The sequence below is a fragment of the Chionomys nivalis genome, chromosome 16 (genome assembly GCF_950005125.1).
Source record: "Chionomys nivalis chromosome 16, mChiNiv1.1, whole genome shotgun sequence".
Taxonomy (NCBI): Eukaryota; Metazoa; Chordata; class Mammalia; order Rodentia; family Cricetidae; genus Chionomys; species Chionomys nivalis.
Genome location: NC_080101.1, coordinates 63,820,649 through 63,845,189, shown reverse-complemented (window position 1 = coordinate 63,845,189; position 24,541 = coordinate 63,820,649). Strand labels below are relative to the sequence as shown.

Below are 24,541 nucleotides of genomic sequence, written 5' to 3'. Positions count from 1 at the left end.
AGAAGGAATTCATTTCACCTGCCAAATAAAAGAGGTTGGTTGTAAGTTGATAGGTTCCCAGAACCTTAAATGCATGATGATCTAATTAATTTAAAGTGAAGAATTCTTAAATTATTTGAGCTAATGATAAAACATTGCTGCCTACCAACAAAAATGTGGGTCTCTCAGTCATGATCATTTTGTGAAGATACTTGTTATTATAAACTACTATTATTCCATGATAATCAACTTTCTAAATGAGACCTATTATGCTTCAATTAAGTAAGAGAATTAAAGAGATATGAGAAAATAAAATCCTATTAAATATGTGTTTGTGTCAGATAAATCGTCTGTTTTAAAGACTATTTTAGAGTTTAATTTCATATTCTAAAACATTTTAAAATGAGTATGTGAAGGGAGCTGTGATTCACCCTACAGTGTATGTTCTATAATAATTGCCTTTCCTGTCTCTATGACTTCATATCAGGAGGCAAACAGAATAAAATATCTACTCTCATTGGTACACATATAGGAAATGGCCAGTGACAGCATAGGCCAAGTACATTAAGCTATTTTAAAGGTTTAATGTCAACTAAAGTGTGACTTTGCTTGATTTTATTACTTAAGTTTCATTAAATTTTCATTAATTTCCCCCATTGGCACATAGATCATGAACCTACTAATTTTCATTTGTTCTAAATACTTCAATGAATGGATACCTTCTTCCCTGTAGAGGTTGCTCAATAGTTTATTAATCAAACTTTCTGGGACTCTTCTCATTTTCATTTTAATTATCTTGTAATAATTTAAGGTACATGTCTGGGCCCCAGAGTAGGGTTACTTGAAAGATATGAAAAACAGTAGATGATTTTTCTGGAGACCTGACCTCTAACTAGCAAATTATAACTGGCTTTTCTTCAACTAATGATGCTAACGAGATAGGTTGCATCATGTGTAATTTCTGTCATCTCAACACTGTATAAAATTGATATATTTCAATACTGCAATATTTTCTAACTAATAGTATAACATTTTCTCCTCTCCATACAATTCATATATGAGTGTGAGTGAGAGAGGGAGAATTTCTTCTTCAAGTGCTTTCTTCCCTACTTTTCTTGATATTTAACCATTTTATTCACCATTTAGTTCTTTTATTTCACTTTTTATAGAGGACTTATATTAGCAGTAATTAATGAAAAGTTTATGAGTATGAAACTGTTTGAGAGTGACCTGGGAGGAGTTTGTGAGAGAAAAGGGAGGGGTGAAAGTAATAAAAAATTACTCACATACAGAGTTGTAAAAACCAAAATAAAATGCAAGTGGTGTGCAAGCATGTAAGGGTAGGTAGGATATCTGTGTTCTCCTTTTCTCTCTCCCTCCATTTGGATCTATCTCTAGTCCCATAATTGTTTGCCCAGGACAGTCATCTTCTGTTAACCTGTCTCTCTCTTTCTGGGACTTACCAAATCCACATGAGCCATCAAGTTTGACCCCAAGTACAGAGTCCTGCAAACTGCCTAATTGGAACCATCCAGACACACTTTACATCCTAGAAACAAAAGGATCAGTCCATACTTCCATAGGAAACTTGTACCAAGTTTCTTGACCAAATTGCTGAAGATACATGCCTATAACAGGGAAATAGTAAGCCAATATAGAAGTTTTGTCTCAAATACCAAGCACAGGCAATTGAAATACAATTTCAATTGTATAAATTGGTTCCACGCTGAACATGGTTTTAGGTGATTGCAGCTTGTGTTTCCCAGCCTCCCAGAATCAAAATAACCACACAAAACCTGCATTAATTAAAACACAGCTTGGCTCATTAGCTCTAACTTCTTATTGGCTAACCTTATATTAATTTACCGCATTTCTATCCATCTGTATATTGCAACATGGCAGTGGCTTACTGGCAAAGATTCTAACTGGTGTCTGTCCCAGGCAGAGGATCCATGGCTTCTCTCAACTCTGCTTTCCTTCTCTCAGCATTCAGTCTAATTTTCCCCACCTATCTAAGCTCTGCCCTATCAACACACCAAGGCAGTTTCTTTCTTCATTAACCAATAAAAGCAACACATAGACAGAAGGACATCCCATACCACATGGCGAATATGTTTGCTGAGAGGAGAAACATGACTATTAGCACAAAAAGCAAAAATAATAAATGACAAACTCAACCAACAAACTTATTTCAGATGCACAAATCTCATGCAGAGAAAAAAATGTCATGAAACAACAATTAAGATGCCTTCTCCAAAAAATAAAAATAAAAAATCCATATTATAGATCCCATTAAAAAGATGTAGAAAGTTCAATCAAAAAAAAAAAAAAAGAATTCAAAAGTATTAAAAGACTATGGCTAAACTAGTATAAGAAGATTAACACAGCAGGCAACAGCTGTTTTGTTGTTGCTTTTCCAAGACATGATTTCTCTTGGTAGCCTGCCTCTGTCTCTAAGTTCTGGGATTAAGAGCTTGTGCCACCACTGCCTTGCTATTGATGACTGCAGACTCACAGTTGAGAATAAGAGACATAAAAGACTTCTGTGACAACCTGTTCCTTACACCTCCATCACCAAAAAAGGAAAGAAACAAACTAGAAAGGAAGCTGTTTAAGAAAACTCTTAAGCATTGTGATAGAGATGCTGAAGTGTAACTTTGTACAGTTGATGGCTTCTGGCAGGGGTGGGGGTGGTGAGGAGTAAATTTTCTTTAAAAGTCTAGCCACCAGGAACTGACAATGTTCTAGTAAGTATATGGGCAACACAAATTTGAGATGGTATATTTTTCTTCTTGTTTGACTAGGAGGCCTTAAAGGAGGGATGGAGGACTTGGGAGGATCGTGAAATAAAAGAAATCAATCAGGGTGAATTATGTGAAATTCCCAAATATACAATAAAACATGTTGGAGGAAAAAAAGAACATGGAGACAAAGACATGAATGATATAAGGATGTCAATATAAAATGTTAAACTTGAAGAGAGACCAAATTGAAATGATGCTAGAAAAGTCTCAGTTGAAGGTCTAAGAAACAGAATACATCATGTCAAAACCAGACAGTAGGAGATGGAAGACAAAGTAAAGAAATTGTATCACTTTATTAAAGGTAAATGATAAATTAAATTAAAGGACAAATGAGAAAACAGAACAAACAACCTTGGAGAGATCACAAAAAGATCTAACCTACAAATTCTGGACATAGAAGAAGAGAACCATACTAAAAGCATAGAAAATACCTTCAGCAAAATCATAGAAGGAAATTACCCAAACCTAGAAAAAGATTTGACTATCCAATACACAAGGCCTAAAAACAATAAATAGACAAAACCAGAGAAGAACATTTTAATGACATATTATATCAAAATATTTAAAAATGCATAATAAAAATAATATTAATAATTTAAAAAAGAAAATCACAGTCACTTATATAGTTAGGCCTATCAGAATAATCCTGATTAGCACTTGGAAAACTTTAAAGTGAAAATGAAAAAAAATATATACTCCAAGTTCTGAAAGAATACAATTGTTTTCCCAGATTATTATACCTGGAAAACCTATTTAAATTGAATGAAAAAATAAAAACTTCCCATGACTAAATCGGTTTAGCAGAATCAATGACTACAAAGGCAGCTTTGGCCAAAATAATAGATGAAATCCTTAAATATGAATAAAAGTATAAGCAGAACCAAGGAGAAATAGTAGAACAACAATTTTAGAGCAGGGAACAAACAGAAATCCAAGGAAACACTGCAGAAGCATCAGAATGACAGGACTTGATGCATATCTTTCAATAACTGCTCTGAGTGTTAAAGGTCTTAATTCCCAAATAAAAAGATACTAATTAAAACATTACATTAAAAAACATGTTTCTGCTTTTTTTGACTCCAGTAAAAACATCTAATATTATAGCATTGGTCTTAAGTAAACAGCATTGAAAACCATATTCAAAGTAAATATAACTAACAATTAATAGACATAGTGTGAACAGAGGCTGCTTGTTCATTTTCTGGCTGCCCAGACCAGAAATAATCACACAGAAACTCTACTAATTAAAACCCTACTTGGGCTATTAGCTCAGGCTAACTTTTACATCTTAAAATTACCCATTCTTATTATTTTGTATTTTACCACAACTCAGGGTTTACCAGTAAGATTCCAGGGTGTGTGATCTTCTCCTTCAGCAGCTACATGGCATCTCCTCGATTCTGCCTATTTTTCTCCTCTATCTCTGCTTGGAATTCCAAACTTGCTCTATTCTATGCATCCATAGGCCCAAAGAAGATTCTTTATTAACCAATGGTAGTAAAAACATATTCACAGCTTACATAGAGGAATCCCACATTGCATCTGATTTTCTGTCTAAATAAAAAGGAGGGTTTTAACTTGAATATAGTAAAGTTACACATAACAAAATAATTATTGAGCAATAATTATGGTTACAATATTTATATCTACTTTATATTTTATCATAACTATGGAAAACTATAATTGTAACTCTCTATTCTTCAACTTCATCCAAGATCCCAGAAGGATATGATGTTTTCTAAGTAAACAGAAAGTTCATTGTAAACAACTTCCAAAACTCTAGAACTGGCAGAGACATCTTGCTGCCTGGACAGTCATACAAAGTTCTTCTGTAAAATTGTGGCATTTATCTTCAGCGTGTAGGCCTATAGTATCTTGCAGATTTTTCCATGAATCAGGAAATCTCAAAGACAATTCGGACTATATTGGCAGTTTGTCAGTCACTTTCTTCTGTGTCCTTCTTTAGGCAAATTCATCAGTCATTTTCTGTGAGTCCTGAATGTCCAGTTTATACAGCATGCCATCAAGTCATCCAGGCAAATGGCTAGCCTTATCACATTGAAGGCAAATTACATAATGAGTTTCTTCAATGCCCATCAATCTCTCTGAAGTAATTGGTGCTGCCAGAAGCAGACATTTCTTACTGTTAGGAAAAGTTTAAGTTTTTAAAACATTTTAAGTGTTATATTCTGTATGTCTTTGAAAGATTTAATCAATACCTAGCCATCTGAAATATGTCTCTGTATATCTAGAACACCTAACTAATATGACTACAAGTTTGGCTATTATAAATGACTATTAGTCTGTATTTTTAACTATATATTAAATTTTTAAATGAGATGCACAAACACAATACCTTAAACAAGAGCAAAAATACATACATATAATAAAATTGACCTAAAATTTATATCAATAGATCAAGATGCACACCAATGCAAAGTATCCATCTCTATAGCATACCTCCTTTTAAATATAAACAAACATTTACGGACAATATTTGGTAATATGGCCATAGTTCTCTCCAAGCTGGTTCCTACTTTTTGGTGGGCAAAGTATTTTGGGGAGTTTACTGAGATCTTTCAGGGGTGCTTGGTCCATCAAACCACATTAATCTTGAAGGAATCTACAGGTTCCCATGCTCTATGGAAACAAAAGCAGAACCTCTTTTCCAAAGCAACATATTCTTAGACACAAATTTTGAAGTCAAGATACTTTTAAAACATATATGTTGGTTTAGTTTACCAGCCCATACAATGAAATCTCTCTCTTTATTTAGCTCATTCACAGTCAAAAATTCAAAGAAAAACCAATGATATTCATAATCCAAAATCTCGGTGTATATTCCATCTTTGTGTGGCTTATTTTTCTTATTCTATTACTATTTTCAAGTTTAATAATTATTTTATTATATTTGCTCCTTTAATCTATGACTGTCTTATATATTATATTTTATATTTATATTATATTTTATATTATAGCTGTCTATACTCTTTTTCTTCTCTCTCCCAAGCCTTTGTACATATATTCAACACCATGACCCAATTAGAGGTCTTTTTCATCTGAATCTGCTTGCACTGCATGTGTATCTGTAATCTTTTCTGATCAAGAGTGCTTTTTCTTTTTAAATGCTATGGAGACATGTCTAGGATCAACTATATGACCCTGCCTGTTGGTTCTACCTAGTTCAGTATGGTGGAAGTATGTTCACTGCCTCTGAGAGCCATGTATACTGCCCCAGCTCCAGTATCATAGCTGGTCTATGTCACCATTAAGCAATTTGTAACAAGCTGCTCACAGATCCCATTTTAATGCCTTGCCTACTGAAAGATCCACAGGATCTCCTGAGGAAATTGGGAGCATGGGGATCTTGAGGGAGAGTTGAAGGGGGGAGGGGAGAGGCAGGGAGTGGAGCAAAGGAAAACTGTTGCACTCAATAAAAATCAATAAAACAGGTTTAAAAAGTTATATTAGGAATATTTTAGGATATTTATATTATTTGTGTTTACCAGTTTAACTTGGTGTTTACTTATTTAGTGAACTATGTATTATACTCAATGCAATATATTGGGAATTAGTTGTTGTTTTTTTTTTTCTTTAGATAGCTAAAGTGGGTATGGAGTCATCTGATATCCAACAAAGAAATGATGGAGTACTCTAGGAAAATGCACTATTCATAAAAGTTTGAGAGGTAGGCAGCAGGGAGGAGAAGAAATAGAAACAGATGGAAGGGGATACCAGAAAGAAGAGTAAGAGAAGAGAGTTGAGGAAACAGAGTGGGAAGCAGGGGAAAGGGAAGCTGAAAAGAGATATTGAAGGACAAGACAGAATTAACAGTAAGCCAAAGCCTTTGTAAAAGTTTACTCAGTATCTTTTCTGCTGTAAACAGACACAATGCCACATAGTTTTTAATACAGAATTATTTAAATATAGACTTAATAATGCTTTTAGATGAGTAGTTTATTTCATGCTCCTTGCTAGATCAAAGTTTCTAAATGATTATTTTTATTTGAGAAATATTATTGGACCCTGAGCTTAAGTTTATACAAATAAGTATTCAAGTTAAAAATTTGCTGATTATAAATAACAAATAAATAAACATATTTTTAGTCATATAATTTTGCTATTCACTAAACAGTAAAGAAATTGTATGCTAATGGAATGGACATGCTTATTTAATTTATATGAAGAATTATATATTTACTGAGTAATTGCTACTGCAAGATATAGAGCATTGTTAATATTTTTCTGAGTTGATTGACATTTTGACTTATAATCTTCAACGAAGAATATATACTTCATATAAATACAAAAAACAAAATGAAAGAAATATGCTTCGGGCCATTTCAGAAATTGCTGGAAATTCTGTCTTCATCTCCAAATAAAATTCAGTTAATGACACCAAAGTCACCCACTCAGAGTGATTTTCAAAATCAATCATTCTCACATAATATAATTCAAACTTGTATTGATTTTATCCTTACATGATGAGAAATGATTGCAAGGATGTAGTAAATATCCTTGTTTTCTGATATTAAGCCACTATGTTTATAATAGGACTTCTTCAATTTGATATCAAATCCTGTATAGTGAAATTATTATAATCAATTATACCAATGTAATGTTGACATCTTTCTCATTTTGTGAACAAAGATAAATGTCACCATTTCTATTATGCAATAGTATTCTGGAAGTACAATAAAAAGCAAAATAAAAGAGTTGCAAGAGATACTGCTATTGACAAATAGTGCACCAAATTATTACTAATATTTATGATTGAGTAATATCCATTAATGATTTTAGAAAAAATAAGTAGACACAGTAGTAAGGAATAAATAGAAAATGATACATAGAATATGCTAACATTTAGTATAATATCAGAATTCCTTATATAATACTGCTGTATTTATACACTTATGTCTGAATTTATTTGTGTGTGTGTGTGTATTTACCTATCTATTCTACACTATGTGTACCCATTCCTCTTTCTTAACTTACTATATTGACTGACTAAATTGACTTATTATTATTATTATTATTACAAATATGATGTCTCAAAAGAAAGGAAAAATCAGTTTCTCAAAAAGAACTCTTATGTAGTTCATTGATACTCAGAGAGGGAAGGATTCACATTGAATTCTATATACTACAGAAAAGTCTGTAGTAATAAGAGCAGCGGGGCTGCATCTCCGCCACCCGGCCGCCCGCATGGCTTTACCTGAAATAATTACATGGAAACTGTATTCTTTTAAACAGTGCTTGGCCCATTAGTTTTAACCTCTTATTCCCTAGCTCTTACATATTGATCTAACCCATTTCTAATATTTTGTGTAACACCATGAGCTGGCTTACCAGGAAAGATCTTAACCTGTGTCTGTCTGGAATGGGAGAATCATGGCGACCGCCTGACTTGGCTTCCTTCTCCCAGCATTTTGTTCTGTCTACTCCGCCTATCTAATTTTCTGTCCTATTAAAGGGGCCAAGGCAGTTTCTTTATTAATCAATGACCTTCCTCCATCAAAAGTTAACTTCAAAATTCTGAAAAACTAAATGTAGACTACAAACACACATAATTTTTTTTACAATGAATCAACACAGATATATTCATGGTCATGGAGTGTCCTAGTTGTACGGATACATGGCCTTTGGGAACTGACAGATTACTGTTCATCGAAGAGTTAATCAGAGTACAAATAGGATAAATTTATTTCCAATCTCAATAATGGTGACACGCTGAAATTCTAGGACTATAATCCAAGTGTTTTTAATCCTTTTCATGTTTTCATCTGTTTTAAGATGAAATAAATCAGATGTGGCCAAATTAATAAATCCATGTGTAATCAGAGCAAATACTTCCCAGGTAGTCTCAAGGGAAGAAAAGAAAACACACAAAGAGGGGAAACCACAAAGAGGGGGCTTTAAATGCTCTTGGTGGGGGCACTGATTGCAGGCTTTTTCAGGTGCAGGGTCTGAAATGGAAGGGAAGGAGTGCAGCTGGGTGGAACTTCACAACATCAAATGAAGCTTCTGGATCCCACTATTGGGTCTTATTACAGATTAAGAAACAGCTCAATAACTAATACGTATTTTCTAAAATACAGTGTCTGTATTTTGAATTCTCATAGTACTTGATATTGTGCATTACATAAAATAATATATTATCTTGAAGTTTTCTACATCCTTTTATACATTGTTTCAGAACACATTTATTACACAATGGCCTCAAGATTTCTTAATATAGTAAAAATTCTTTATCCTTGTATAGTCATCAATCTATATTATATTTTATAAAGCATATGTTGTAAATTGATCATATATTTGCCATCTTAATTTATATAAATGTTTTTTTCTAAAATGAAATTATCTCCAAGAATAGTCGTCATGATTCTACTTCATGTCTCACTTTATTTCATAATTGTAGGACAAGTTGTTTCTAAGCCTCTGAAGAGCTTATGGTTGCTAAGTTGTAACGTCATTCTCCCACATGCTTTTTGGAAGGACAACTACTGATAGCAAGACAGCAATGTGATGTGGCTTACAAATGACCTTCACATACTTCCATCCTCAGGAGGGAAGGAGAGACAGATTGTGGTTTTGTAGTTAGTTATAATTATGTCTAACTAAGAGTTTGCAGTGGTAGTCATAGGCAAGAAAGTATAGTGTCTGCCATTGCATTTTCTAATTTAGGCTCACTGATGGAGGAAATAACCAATTTTAAAGACATAAAGAAAATCGTCAAGGCTTTCTGTCATATGTGTTGCCATGAATTTTGCTGCCTGACAGAACTCCAGTTCTATAATTCACTCTGTTTTAGAAGTTTACTAATTAGCATTTGTTTACAACGTTTTAAGTAGTTCTGGTTAATTGCTGAAAACTTAAGTGTGCTGCGTTTTATGGTCTGCAGAGAATTGCTATTTGGACACTTAAGAACTGATGGCAGTGAAGGATGAGAGTGAACAATTTTTAAATAGTTACCAGATATTGTGTATATTATTTAAATAGTGCTATTGAGAATTAGTTACAGTAATTTTGAAAATGTTAGCAAGTTCTATAATGCTTGCTAGATGAAAAATGTTCACTTTAACTTTAGTATATGTTTGGATTTCTTTTTCTGTCATATGAGATTAACTATATCTATTTGCAATAAAGAAAGGCAGAAAGTTAATTTTTTTACATGGGGCAAGATATGTCACTAAGGATTTGAAAACAAGAATGAAGAAATTTTACATACAAATAAAATACTATTACAAGTTACCGATATAAAATTTAACATTTTGTATAAACCACAGAGAAGAAATGAATAATTTGTCCTTATGAATCTCTCACAATAAGTTTCTTATACTTCTTTCTTCTGTACTATTGAAGGTCTTCCACATTGTATGCATAGATATTTTTCCAAAAGAAAAAGTAAATATTATCTATGTATGGAATCCTTAAATCCAGGACATTCATAATCACTTGGAATGTCTGTATAATAAGTCTTGTAAAATTGTATGTATAAAATACAATCTCATTAGATAAATTTTTAGTAACAGAAAAGTTCAGAATGATTTATTAAAAGCTTCAAAGACTAAGGTAATATGAAGATTTATAAATAAAAAAATATTTATGTACTTATTGCCAGAACTCCTTAAGATAAGTGAAGGATGGACATTTTGGAGAAGTTAGAGCATTGTAGCCCATCATCCTAAGCAGGCAGGTTAGTAATATATTCTTAAACGTGGGACAAAAGCTAAAATCTTTTCCTTGTTTTCCATCAATCCAAATGGCAATAGAGGTATATAATTATATCTTGCTAAAAATGTTTATTATAACTGGGACTGTTCTTTACTTCTTTTCTACAAGATTTTTGTGACTTAGAAAATCCCATATGATTTGTGAACTTCTTTGGGAATTTGGCAATAGAATACAATGTCGAAAGTGATTATGTGAACTTGTCATTTAACCCTAGACCTTCTGTGAGTCTATCTTTATTAGATGCTCTAACTCTGCATCTAATTTGTACCTGAAGGTATATGTTAGAGAATAACACTCCCTCAAACAGAAGAGGGTGGTGCACGAGAGGGATAAAGAAATGATCTAGGACATAAAATAAATATGTCACAGTTCATTTTTTTTGTAATTTGACATATTTAAGGGTATATTTAAGGGATGGGAGATATATATCTGAGATTAATTGAATCCTTGAAAAATTTCAGAGCCCACAGTATTTTTCACCTTTACATTTTCATGAATCTCTCTTTCTTCATAACTTTAAGTTATATTCTAATGTGTATTAATGAAAAAAATAACGGGCAAAAAATCAGACCTCTAAAGGGCAGCCTACTAAGTGTGTAAGGAGAACTAGGGATCCTTTTTAAGCTGTGAAATTAAAAATTACCAATAACAATCACATATGTTTCAATTTTATAAGCAAGCAAACTTTTCTTGTTATAAATGATTGAAAAAACCTGTTAAAGGAAAAGGTAAGTTACTGTCATAAAATGTCAAAATTGTCCAGGGACTTAATTTTAGTTTTTGGCCAGTAGAATGATGCATCTTTACATTGTTACGAATTATTGCTAAAATAACACAAAATACTATTTTCTTGCTAGAGGATTTCTGAAAATAAATGTTGTTTATTTAGGCGTCCAGTTTTACAACCTGAAATGATGCTTTCTCTTGTGATGTGGTGATTTCTCTTGGGAAATGCTAGGTAATTTTCAATATACTGTTTTATTTTTTGATTTTTTTTTTTGAGACAGGGTTTCTCTGTGTAGCAGTCCTGTCTGTTCTGGAATTTGTGCTATAGACCTCCTTGAGGCCTGCCTCTACCGTCTGAGTGCTGGAATTAAAGGTAAGCACAACCATACATGATTGCATTATTTTTTTTTTATCATGTTTAGAGGGGAAGCTGTTGCTATTGCACAGATGAATGGTGGGGAACCTTCTAAACATCTTACAGTTGTATGGCTACATGTTGTGCCGAAGAAATTTTTAAACGTTATAGTCACTGTGTTACCTAAGAAAGATGATTATGGTATGAAACACTTCAAAAGAAAATAATTATAGCTATTTGATTACACAAGTCAGTAATCCTAGAATACAAAACACCAAGGATAAACAATCAAGTGTGAGGCCAGCTTGGGCCATAAGACGAGTTCAAGCGTCACATACATCTATGTTGAAATCTTTCTTGAAAAGCCAAGGGCTTAGGACAGATATGCTAATGAACAGAGAGCTTTCTTGGCATACTAAAGGTGGGAGGAAGAACAGTAAAAACTGATACAAAATAGCCCAAGTTTCCATTCCACAGGATTTTATTTAAGTTTATGCCCTTTGTAAATTTAAATATAATAACTGGTAAATGAATGAATGAATATATCAACCGTGAGAAGACACTGTACATAAATAATACATTAAAAATGAATAGTATATTAGTCAGCCAAATGACAAGAAATGTGAAACAGTATTTGAAAACAATCTTCACTATACTTAGGATTCTATTTCAAATATTTCTTAACACTTGGATTCAGTATTTCAGACATTTGAACTCTTGTGCCAGAGTTTTACTCTCTTTCTCTCTCTCTTCTCTGTCTATGTCTCTTCTTTCTCCCTCTCTCCTTTCTCTCTCTCCCTCTCTTCTCTCTTTCTCTCTCTTCCCTCTCTCCCCTCTCCTCTTTTACATAAACTTGTTTTTCCCACAGTGCTTCCTACAGGATTAAGACTGTTTGTATAAACTTTCATCCACCTGGAACTACTCTTTTGTTCACCATTGTTCTTTTAGGATACTTTAAATGTCTCCAGCTCTGCAGAGAACACTCTCATCAGTCTTGGACCAATCTAATTTTCAAGTCATGCTTCTTCCTGTACCCACCATGGAGTCTTAATAATTTTCCATTGCTGTGATAAGGCATCATGAGCCAATTTATAAAAGAAAATATTGAGCTGGGTGATGTGGAATTCCCCTCTGTATGGCATGAATATGTTTTATTACCATTGGTTAACTAATTTGACCAATGGCAGGTCAGAATAAAGCCAGGCAGGAAATCAGAGATATATAGAATGATTAGGACACCATGTAGCTGCAGAAAGAGAAGGATGCTGGAAACTTACTGGTAGGCCACAGCCTTGTGGTGATACACAGATTAGTAGAAATGTGTTAGTTTAAGATACAAGAGGTAGCTAGAAGTTTGCCTGAACTGTTGGCCAAACAGTGATGTAATTATTATAGATTATTTGTGTCTGGATGGTGGGAAATGAATGTACAGCTTCCACTTACAATTGGGTGCTTATGAGGATTAGAGGATTAGAGAACATGGTGGTGTAACAAAGGCATTGCAGCAGGAACAGTGAGAATTTAGTTATTGATCCATAAGTAGAATGAGAGAGAGAGAGAGAGAGAGAGAGAGCGAGAGAGAGAGAGAGAGAGAGAGAGAGAGAGAGAGAAACTCATCCACAATGACACATTTTCTCAACTAAGGCCACACTCCTAATCCTTTACATCAGTTTCATCAGCTAGAACCATGTATTCAAATATATAAGCCTATGGGAGCACTTCTCAATCAAACCACCACATGCAGTACAGAATGGTATTGCTAACAGTGAAGATACATACAGATTTTCTGTCACCCATGAGATTATCTCAGAAAATGAAATTTCAATACAACAGCTTATGTAAGAAAGGTCCCAGCGCATCACAGATATCTCAATTGTAAATTATTATTATTATTTAAACATTAAAGTTTCCATTTTGATGATTTAAAAATACTTTACTAAATACTTCATGTAGTAGAGAAGTTAGATATCTAACAAGAATTTCACTTCTTCTGTTCACTGAATCCCTAATGAAAGCTGTTGTGTGCATCCCCCCACTCCAGTAGTGGAGGTCAGTGGATATGAGCCTGTGGAAATGACATCATCACTTGCTTGAACTTGAAAACAGTGTACTTCCTTCTGCTATATACAGTCAGAAATGAGTTCTGATGAAGTGATTGAACTATGAGCATTCTGACCTCATAACTTTGCTTTCTATGACAAGGTTGTACATTTCTGTGACAGCAGGAGATGATAGAAAGTGGAAAAGGCAGGTTCTCTTTGCTGGGACTTAATCATTGAGGTTGGACTCTTGAAAAATGTTTCTTATTCCCTGACACTCACCTTTTGGCTCTCTGTCTCTGCTTTCAAGCTGGCATCATGTGTACTGCTTTTTACCATCATATACTTCTTAACCATGATCTTCTATCTTCTAGAGCCCAAAACAGCAATATCATCTACCCATTACCATGAACTGAAGTGACTGAAATTATTAGCCAAAGCATAGACTTTCTCTTTTTTAGTTGCCTTTTTTATATTTTTGCATTTTTCACAGTAATAGAAAGATGACTAGTGCAGAAGGAGTGGGATCTGAAGACAGATTCTTCTTCCTGTACAAATGGTGCTCAAAGAAAAAGGTCCTCATTTTTTATATTTGTTTCTTTCTACTATTTAAAGCCAATTTCCAAAGTTCATAATTTATTTGCTTCAGGCAATAGAACAGTAAAATAATCTGAAAAGACAGACTCTACAAATGGTTATTTATAGCTCATGAGCAATCAGCCAGTGTAATCAGTAGATGTGTGAAATTGGCTCCTCTTTACATCAATCTCTAACCTCTTCATGATATTTTTGTACAAAAGAAGAATCTGTGCAAATTTACAGCTATAAATAGTCAGTGTAAAATATCTTTAAAGTTTATTTACTCTTTAAGAGAATGTATTTGTGCAAACAAAAGTTGTCCTTATTAAAATTGTTTAAAATTATAATAGAAATTTCTAATATGAACAAGTGTTAGAACCCAAATTTAGTGAATATTAACAAGGTATTATGTCAGAATTCACCTTAGTAAATTAAAATTTTACTCTGCTCAGTTAAATGACCAAACAGATAGATTTTCATTTTAAATAGATGACATTTGTTTTTAAATAATAAATTGTTGAACTACAATCTGAATTTTAGAAACTCTTTAATAATATGGATCATTAGGAAATACTTCTTTCCACAGAAAATTTAGCAATCTTTTACTTCACATTAGTGCCATGAATACAGATGAAAAGGAGTAGAAGAATGGAAATAATCAAACTGAGGGCTGAAATCAACAAAATAGAAACACAGAAAACAATCCAAAGAATCAATGAAACAAAAAGCTAGTTCCTGGGAAAAAAATCAACAAGATTGATAAACCGCTATCCAAACTAATCAAAAAGCAGAGAGAGAATATGCAAATTAATATGATCAGAAATGAAATGGGGGACATTACCACAGACACAGAGGAAATTCAGAGAATCATTAGATCTTACTATAAAAGCCTGTATGCCACAAAACTGGAAAATGCAAAAGAAATGGACATTTTTTTAGGTAAGTACCATATACCAAAGTTAAACCAAGTCCAGGTGAATGATCTAAATAGACCTGTTAGTTGCAAAGAATTAGAAACTGTTATCAAAAATCTCCCTTCCAAAAAAAAAGCCCAGGACCAGATGGTTTCAATGCAGAATTCTACCAGAACTTCAAAGAAGAGCTAATACCTATACTCCTTAATGTATTTCACAATATAGAAACAGAAGAGTCATTGCCAAATTCCTTTTATGAAGCTGCAGTTACCCTGATACCAAAGTCACACAAAGACCCAACCAAGAAAGAGAATTACAGGCCTATCTCACTCATGAACATCGACGCAAAAATTCTCAATAAAATACTGGCAAACCGAATCCAAGAACACATTAGAAAAATTATCCAGTATGATCAAGTAGGCTTCATCCCAGAGATGCAGGTCTGGTTCAACATATGCAAATCTATCAATGTAATCCACCATATAAATAAACTGAAAGAAAAAACCATATGATCATTTCATTAGATGCTGAAAAAGCATTCGACAAAATTCAACACCCCTTTATGATAAAGGGATTGGAGAGATTAGGGATACAAGGGTCATACCTAAATATAATAAAAGCTATTTACAGCAAGCCGACAGCTGTTTAACATTAAATTAAACAGAGAAAAACTCAAAGCCATCCCACTAAAATCAGGAACACGACAAGGATGTCCACTCTCTCCATACCTCTTCAATATAGTGCTTGAAGTTCTAGCAATAGCAATAAGACAACATAAGGGGATCAAGGGGATTCGTATTGGAAAGGAAGAAGTTAAGCTTTCATTATTTGCAGATGATATGATAGTATACATAAGCGACCCCAAAAACTATGTCTTTTTTATTTGAATTAGAAAATCATGTAAATTATATCTTTATTCTGTATGTCAAAACTGAATTGTATAACAACTTCATAGTAGCAGACATTTAACTGGAAAAATACTCCATCTACAAATAGGCATATGAAATCCTGAGGTAAAATAGGCTCATGTAGGCAGAACACCCTGAGAAGGCCTGCAATGACTAACTGGAAATTCATCTTACAGCATTTCCTTCATGCTAATAATTTTTTTGAAGACAAACAGTGAGACTCGACCAAATAAATGTTCTCTACAATTCAGTGAGAATATGGTCAGACAATATAGACTTGGAAAGAATTTTAACCTAAAGACATGGGATTAAGCTATTATAAACACAGAATTTTGTGTTAAATCTCACCTAAACATTCAAACGTTGGACGTCAAGAAATCATTGGTAGTCTGGCAGTGGTAACTAAAGTAATTTACAGATAAGATGGCATCATCTAGCATAGAAATTTTAGAAAGATTCCAATTGTTAGTGCATTTTCTGCTACTGTAACGAAATGCCTTAGGTTCACTTTCTAGAAAGTAAATGAGGTTTATTTAGCTTTCACTTATTGATGGTTAGGGGAGATAGAGTGGGAAAATCCCCAGTTCTTCCACCAAGATAATGTGAGCTATTTGGGGGAATTATTTCCACAAAGGCAATGCTTCCCTTTTGCTTTTCATCATTCACTGTGTGCCTGAACTTGACTGAATATAAACTTCTGTCCGTGAGAGTGGAGCATTACCACCGTCTTTGTGAGGGGAGAACAAGCCAACACACAACTATATTATTGCATGTGAACTTCAAGTTCATGAACCGAGGAAGAACAACATGTGTGCAGAAACCTTTCAACCCTCTGCACCAGGTGGCTATGGACTGTGGAAATTTACCACTTAGGAAACAATTTTATTTTTCTGTCCTCAGCTATCTTTTGTCATGTCTACAGTCTGTTGGAGGGGAGACCTCAATAAAATCTATGTGATGGAATTCACCCAGCTCAGAAAATAAACAAACTAATAGCTTCAGAGAGTCACCAAATATGACCAGATTCACTAGACCTCTTGTTTCTCAAGCATGTAAAAGCAGTAAGGACTGCTAAGAGACTCGGATAGGCCGTCACCTGCAGGGGAGACCTAACAAAGTACCTGGAATAGCCTCAGACCAACTAAGGTTATCTGGAAAGAAGACGGTCAAAGACTGTGTAGGTTGTACATTGAGGTCCATGTCTTTAACTTTTTTGAGCTGATAACTATGTTAAAAGTATGTTTTTGTCGATACAGGTGTCTTTAAATATTTGATGATCCTGCAAGTAAAAATTCCGTCACCCATGTTCCTTTAAGTAATCCCAATAAACTCATTGGTTCACCAAGTTGTAATTTTATATTATTTAATTCTCAGTTGTTAAGGATCGATCACGCAGCAAGGAATTGCGTGCCAATAGGATGTCTAAGTCTCCAGTCAGTCTGATGAAGACAAGTATCAAAGAAACATTGCATTGGGAAGTGAAGGGAAAAGCCCTTTTGGCCAGGACATGGGCGGGGGGTTGGGTTAGAGAATCCTTGCAGGTGTAAGCATAGGATTGGATCAAAAGGCTTCCCAGCTCAGAAAGGAGCACAGTATAAAGGACTAAGATGGTTCATTAGTGTACAGACTGGCAACAATTTGTAGGAGGAAAGAAGTACAGTGAACTCTGTCAGCTGTAGGACTAGGGAAAATTCAGGAAAACATTTCAGAAAGTACATGCATACAAATCCAGAAAACAAATTTATGGGGATCTAATCTCTACTGGGTGTTAACCAGGAAATTTCCAGGAAACTAAAGATTTCTCTACCTTCTCCAACAAACCCAACACTTACTTAGCATTACATTGACACCACACGGTGAATTTATTTATTCATTCCTAGAAGTTTTACATAATTTGTGTCAATGACTCAAAATTACTAACCCTTGTTTAAATCTCTCACTTTTGGGGGCCTATATTTGTGAAATTTTAGTAATACATAGGCCCATGTGTCTTTCAACATATGAATTATCCTTAACAAAAAATGCTTAGTCATGGACTCATAATTTTAGACCAAAACTTTTTCTCATCTGAAAAATTCTCTCTCAATTTATTGACTAGCTAGATTGTCAACAGAGAATCAGCCCAGAAATGTGGGACTTATTCTTGATTCCTTTTGATCTTTATTAACTGATATCAGTTTACTTATTTAAAATTTTAGCGCGATTACCTCTTTTCCCACTTCCGTCTTCATAAAACAGACTTCCATCAAATAAACAAGCTCTTTTTTTCCACAACTAATCCACCCACCAGTATGTTCCCTGACCTTTTCTCTTACTGACATTTCAGTTTGTTCTCCCAAGCTTAAACTTTTCAGTTCATAGTTTTGTACTTGCTGCACCAAAATGCTCACTGATAATATTTGTCATTAATAATAAAAATAGTCTCATTTTAAGCACATATCTATAATTTCAAAAAAGCAAAGGACTTGTATTAGGATGTTGTATTTTTACTGTTTAACCCATTTCTTAATTCTATTTTAGATTTTTAAAATGCATAGAGAGTTTGAAAATACTATTCTAAAAATGATGGTACATGATCATTCATTATTTAAGATGAAAAATTTTAACATGGGTGAACCAATAACTTAGGCTTAATTCATATGATGCCTTCCTACACTAAAGAGAAAGGCAAATGCATATACATTATGTGCTTTACATTTTAAGTACCTGTCATTATGTTCAAGATAAATGTAGTAGGTATCAGACACCAATCTATTTTTTTTATAAACCTTTGATTTGAAATTAGACAAAAATCAGGAAATAAGTAATGAATTTACTTGAAATCATGTTTTGCCCAAGTCAACAAAAGATATGGATGGAACTCGAAGATGAAAGTAGGTATGTTGCTTGGAAAGTCAGGCATTAATCCCATATTAATCCCATATACTGACTCCATCCAGCAAGGAACAACTGAATGTCTTGCCTTTGTCTGGATTTCTATCAGCAGAATTAAAAAACGGGGTGTTGACCAGAAAAGCAAAGTTACTTAAATTGCAAGGCACCTATTTAATATGAAAGTCTTTCCTGGTAGGCAAAAGAAGTTCATAAACTAGGTTCCGACTAAATGAATAACATTTTAGCATGGATTTGGATATGATGTCTTATTAAGGCTTCTGCTCTGGAGATTATCCCACGGAGAGAGACACAAGTGTGGCTGAGAATGAGAAACAATCCCATTACAGGCAGCATAACTCTGCTTCTCAATGTACAGGAATCTGAGATTGACTTTCTATCTCCTCATTTTCTGAAGTTTAAACACTAAGGTTAGAGTTATAATCCTGAGTGATCAGCTGATTGGTGATGGAATATAAAACTCCAGAGAATTAGCTAAATTTCAGTTGAAAGAGAATCAGAGTTAGAATTGACTTCATATTCATCATTATTTTTATAAAAAGTAATAACAAATTGCTTTTCGAAAAGGTCATGCTAGTGTTACAGTAACGAGGACACAGAAGATAGAGTGACCCTGAATTACCTAATGTGGCTGTGGAAGAATTTCTAGTTACAATACTTTTAAGGAATCAAATAGCCAGAAAACTCCTGCATCAAGGTAAGTATGGGGATATATATGTATATATAAAACCAACTGGAAATCTGGGAAGCAAACTAGACTATTTAAAATTAGCATCTTTCTTTACAGTAGAGAAAATGAGCAACATATATGTGTGTGTGTGTAGCATTTTACATATTTTTTTTGGATTTATATCAGACATTACATAAAAACTTCATTTTTTTTTTCAAAATCATCCTTCAGACTTCACTCACAGTTCAATGAATTCATGGCTTCCTAATTTGTTCTCACTGTACAGCCCAGGGTGAATGCAGCCTTTCCATCTGTGTACCTTAGCCTCTTCTAAAGCTGGGTCCCACTTTTCCTCACACCAAACATTCTCCTGAATTGATCAAATTTGATAGTATATTATTCTTCACACTTGTCTCACTCATTTATTCAGTACTTTTGTTTCTTTAACACACTGTTTTAGCTTTATGTTTGAGACATGACAAGGCAACATCATAAACAACATATCTCATCTAGAAAGTGATGATAGTTACACAAACCTTAGACAGAATTCAAGGATCTGTAGTAAAAGCAAGCATTTCCAAGCCAATCACAAAGGCCTCATTGTGGAGTTTAAGATTCCAACAATCAAGGGGACAAATAGCTAGCAGGGGGTTCTCCACAGTTTAGAGCCTCTGAAAGGGTCACATTCCTTCCAAGCAGGAGGTATGTCAAGGATGCTGGTAGGATTAGAGCAATGTTGGAGGCACAGGGCAGAGCACAAGATTGAAGATGTGGCAATATGGAGTTTCAAAGGGTACAGGACTGAGCATGAAGTTTTCTGTGTCAAATTCCTTGTGGGATCAAAAACAGGTTGATGATGTAACTCATGTTTTTAAACAAAAGAAAACAAAAGATTCCCTCAGAGTGGAAAAGTTACAGGAAGCAGAACCTTTCCTTGGGTCTCTGGTATACAATGGTGACTATACAAGAAGGTCTATAGCAAGGATTAGGATTTATATGAGTTTATATGAGATAATAGATTGCAACTTAAATATAGGTCAAAGGAAGAGATTGAAGTTTTTATTTTAAAAGCTACATACATAAAAAGCTGGGGATTCTAGGGATAGTTAGAGAAATTGCAAAATAGACAAGATGTAGGGAAAATGAAGTTATATTTACAGATACATGCTGAATAATGAAGAAAGTATGAATATAAGAATTATACATGTGACAAACACTGGTGGATTGATTATATTTTCTTACATGGGAACATATATATTTGGTTCTTTTTGTCTCTTCAATAATTACAAATATTTTCTTTTCATTTTCATTCCAACTCACAAGACATTGTCTTAGCAAGAATTCAGCATTTTCCCGCCAGCATGAGGCATAAAGTGAATCTAGGGTGCAGAGGGGCTGCATAATATATACCATCCCTAACCACTGAGGAAAAAGTGAGGCGTGATCTTTTCTAGTCTGGAAAATGTATTTCTTTTTACTATTTTTAACCTTTCCTCCCAAATAAAAATTGTAAATAAAGAAAATGAATTAACATTAACAAATGCTATACGCAAGGTCAGTAAACTTAGCAGTTTTGTGGGAGTTATACACTATATCAAGTCAAATAAACCTAAGTCAGATGCATATGTTGTATTTGCCTGTCTCAGAATTGGTGGCGGTTATAAGTATCACAAACAGCTTTTATTACAAGTTGAAATATTTGTTGAAATAATACCAGCAACATGCAAAATGATACATTTTGAACGACAAATTTCTAACACAGAAACTAGGTAAGAAAGGAATAAATGGTGTAGAGCTGCTGACTGCTAACACAGGCAGAGCTGCTGACTGCTAACACAGGCAATGGTGGCTAGACCAAAGGGAAATCTGCAACAGAGCATAGCTTACCAAGAGGCTGGCCAGCGATGACCCTGGCATTTTCTCCGGCCACTGCTGCTCTTGCATGGCGCTCACTCATGTACTGGACAAAAGCGTACCCTTTGTGAACGGAGCAGCCAACAATTTTCCCGTACTTTGAAAAAATAGCTTCAATGTCAACTTTTTTGACGATGGCTGTATTTAAATTGCCGATGAAAACCCTCGAGTTGATGGACTTGGGGTCATTCTTATTGGTTACGTTGCTGGTCTGTGTTTTGCCCGTCATGGTTGGCTCACCTTGTTTTAATCCTTAAACAAACAAACAAATAAAATAATCAGAAAATAAAACAACTAAATTCAATAGATATCTCTGGATTTGAACAGGTTTAAAACTGTCCTGTAGAAACTCAAATCCCTAAATATCACAGATAATCTTGTAAAGAAAATTTAGGAATAACAAAGGTAAACATTGCTTGAATAGACCATGTTGGGGAATTACCATGATTAATTACATATAATTTTCAAAAATGCCTCAATTCTATATTCAATGTTCAGTCCTGTATATGACTGAATGTTTTCAGATGTCTTATATTTAAGTGTATCTTCATTTGCTATGGAAAATTTAAGGAATACATCTTTCATTCTGTGAAAAGAAAAAAGAAACTAAAAGTCTGCATGTGCAGGTTTGTTGAACAGGATATTTCATTACATAAGCACCTTATAGTGTTTGAACATAGGCAGTGTGCTGCTATATGCTCTGTAACAGACACACTGGTTTCCTGCTCCGGCAGAGGAATCCTATGGTCAGACAACAACCGATTCCACTAAAGGCTAAGGGGAAAAAAAAAGAAAAAAGTTATTATCAGAAACTTGATTAGGACTTTTTCATTTTTTGGTTAAAGGAAGAATAATTAGTTCTGTTTATGGCATTTAATTGAACCAATAATGCACGTTATCAAAGTTAACATGTAAATAAAAAAAGACATACACAGCCATTTATCAATATTCAGAAATTGCAAGAGGATACATTATAAAAAAAATTAGAAAAATTTTTCTCATTATAAAAAAAAACTTAATAAAGTTTTTGTTTGAAGACCTTAAAATCCATTTCCATATTTATTGAGAGTTGCTGGTTTGTCAGGTGTCCTCTTTTCTTTAAGAGAAACCATTATGTGGAATGGAAATCTTAGGAGGATTAAACTCCAGTGTAGACGGTCATTGCTGAAGGCTAGTCAGTGGGTGCATTTTTTTGGTGACATCTTACATATTTATATGAAGACATTATTTAAAATATTTCAGCTATAAGGTAACAAGTGCAATTGAGGTTTAAGAATAATTTTAAAATGACAGTTTTTATTTCCTTGTTAATCTAGAAGTCTCAAAGCCCCATGAATTAGGTATGCTTGAAAATTCACTCACTATGCATTGAACAGAAGTGCTCTTGAAATCAAGCTCAAGCTAGTAGCTTAAAATTGTTTCACATAAACCTTTTCATTGTTACCTCTGAGGATTTTCTAACTTTTTTTTTCAAAATAGACCCTCACACAAGTCATTTTAATGAAGGCAGAATAACAAAACATTAACCATTTACATAAAAATTAAAGGAAATTATCAAAAAAGGATGATTTAAAAGTGACCTATATTATTTCAAGCTTAGCTACATTTTATTTGCTCCTTCACTATGAAATATTCAAACTAGAACTGTAGAAATTAAAACTAATACTTTTTTCTATCATGAAAGTATATCTCTTGCATACCTCAGGACAAATCTTTGAAAATGCAAGGAAAATTAAGATACGTATTAAAACATCAACTTCTTTGTATAATCTAATGTAGTTTCCTTTTCTTAATATCTCAGAAAATATTAATTTATACCATAGAAAACCTAATTTCAATTTATAGTTGTATGGCAACTGTTTTCTGAAATATCATATCTGTGATATAATCAACTGTAATCAATTCCTATGCTGATATTTATTGTGTAGATAGGAACCTACTGGCTATAAAGCAATAATAGGAACTCTTAGATAAGGTTACCTGAATGAGGTAAAATTAATGATTTGTTGACCAACTCAATGTGAGGTTGCACTTCTATTCTGAGAATTCATTATGAATGTCACCTTTATACCATCTGCTACCAAATGTATGTATCTCAAGAAAAACATTAAGACACCAAGTAGAGCTAGATATAGTGATGCACTCCTTTATTCTCAGAATTGGGGATCCAGAGGCAGGAAGGACCCTGTGAGCACCAGATCAGCCAGATACAACACATTCCTGGCCTACATAGAGAGACTCGATAAAAATGTTAATTTGCAAACACAATTGGTGATACTAAGTACTCTGAAAACTGTAGGCCTTTATCTCTCCCACAAAGATTGCTTTGCTATTCGCTCCCAGTCTCCATGATGATGAAAGATCCATTGAAGTTGTCTGTGTTATCATGTCAATGTTTTCAAAAAATCAGTCATGGATTGGTTGCCACTGTCCTATTTCTAAACTAATATTGAACTAACTAACTTATGTGTCTCTATTATATGAATGTTTGGTTCACTGAAGAAAGACTCCCACTTACAGTCATGATGACGTAATGGAGACTAAATGACTCAAATACATATAAAACCAAGTAAATACAGATGCTATATCTGGTATTCAGACAATGCTTGTGATGAACATCTGTCTTCTATACAAAGATCTACTAGGCAACATGCAAAAACAAATGGATTAAATCTTAAACTATAAAAATCTGTGACAAAGAAAAAGTAAGGCTTTTTTATTTTGTTGTTGTTTGTTTTTTTGTTTTTTTGTCCCCCTGGAAAGGTAAGCAAGGTCAGAGAGCAAAGGACAAATCCTGATAGGGATTACTGCAAGGACAGATGGTGGGCTTACTGTAATGAGAAGAGAGAAACCAAGCTTCAAAATATCTGAGAAGATGTAAAACAAGGAGGTAGTCTTGGGATAAGGGTTAATCAGAAAAAAAGGAGGGAAAAGACATGGTGTCCAATGAGAAAAGTTCTTGAATTTATGCTGGTAGCCAAGACTGTAAACTAATAATAAGATGTCAGATGTCAGGTCATGATTATA

The 24,541-nt window shown here is 33.9% G+C and overlaps 1 protein-coding gene across 7 annotated transcripts in view; it reads right to left on the bottom strand.

The window, feature by feature from the left end:
* Positions 1–24,541, bottom strand: part of Ralyl (RALY RNA binding protein like) — an 806,300-nt gene that overhangs the window by 431,920 nt on the left and 349,839 nt on the right. For 6 of the 7 annotated variants that reach the window (XM_057790445.1, XM_057790446.1, XM_057790447.1 and 3 more), the window contains one exon: positions 21,488–21,766. In XM_057790445.1, coding sequence (XP_057646428.1) covers positions 21,488–21,743 — 256 coding nt within the window. In that variant the 5' untranslated portion in view covers positions 21,744–21,766. Of the gene's footprint in view, positions 1–21,487; positions 21,767–22,174; positions 22,275–24,541 lie in introns of those variants that run through there. The other variant, XM_057790449.1, reaches the window with a different exon arrangement.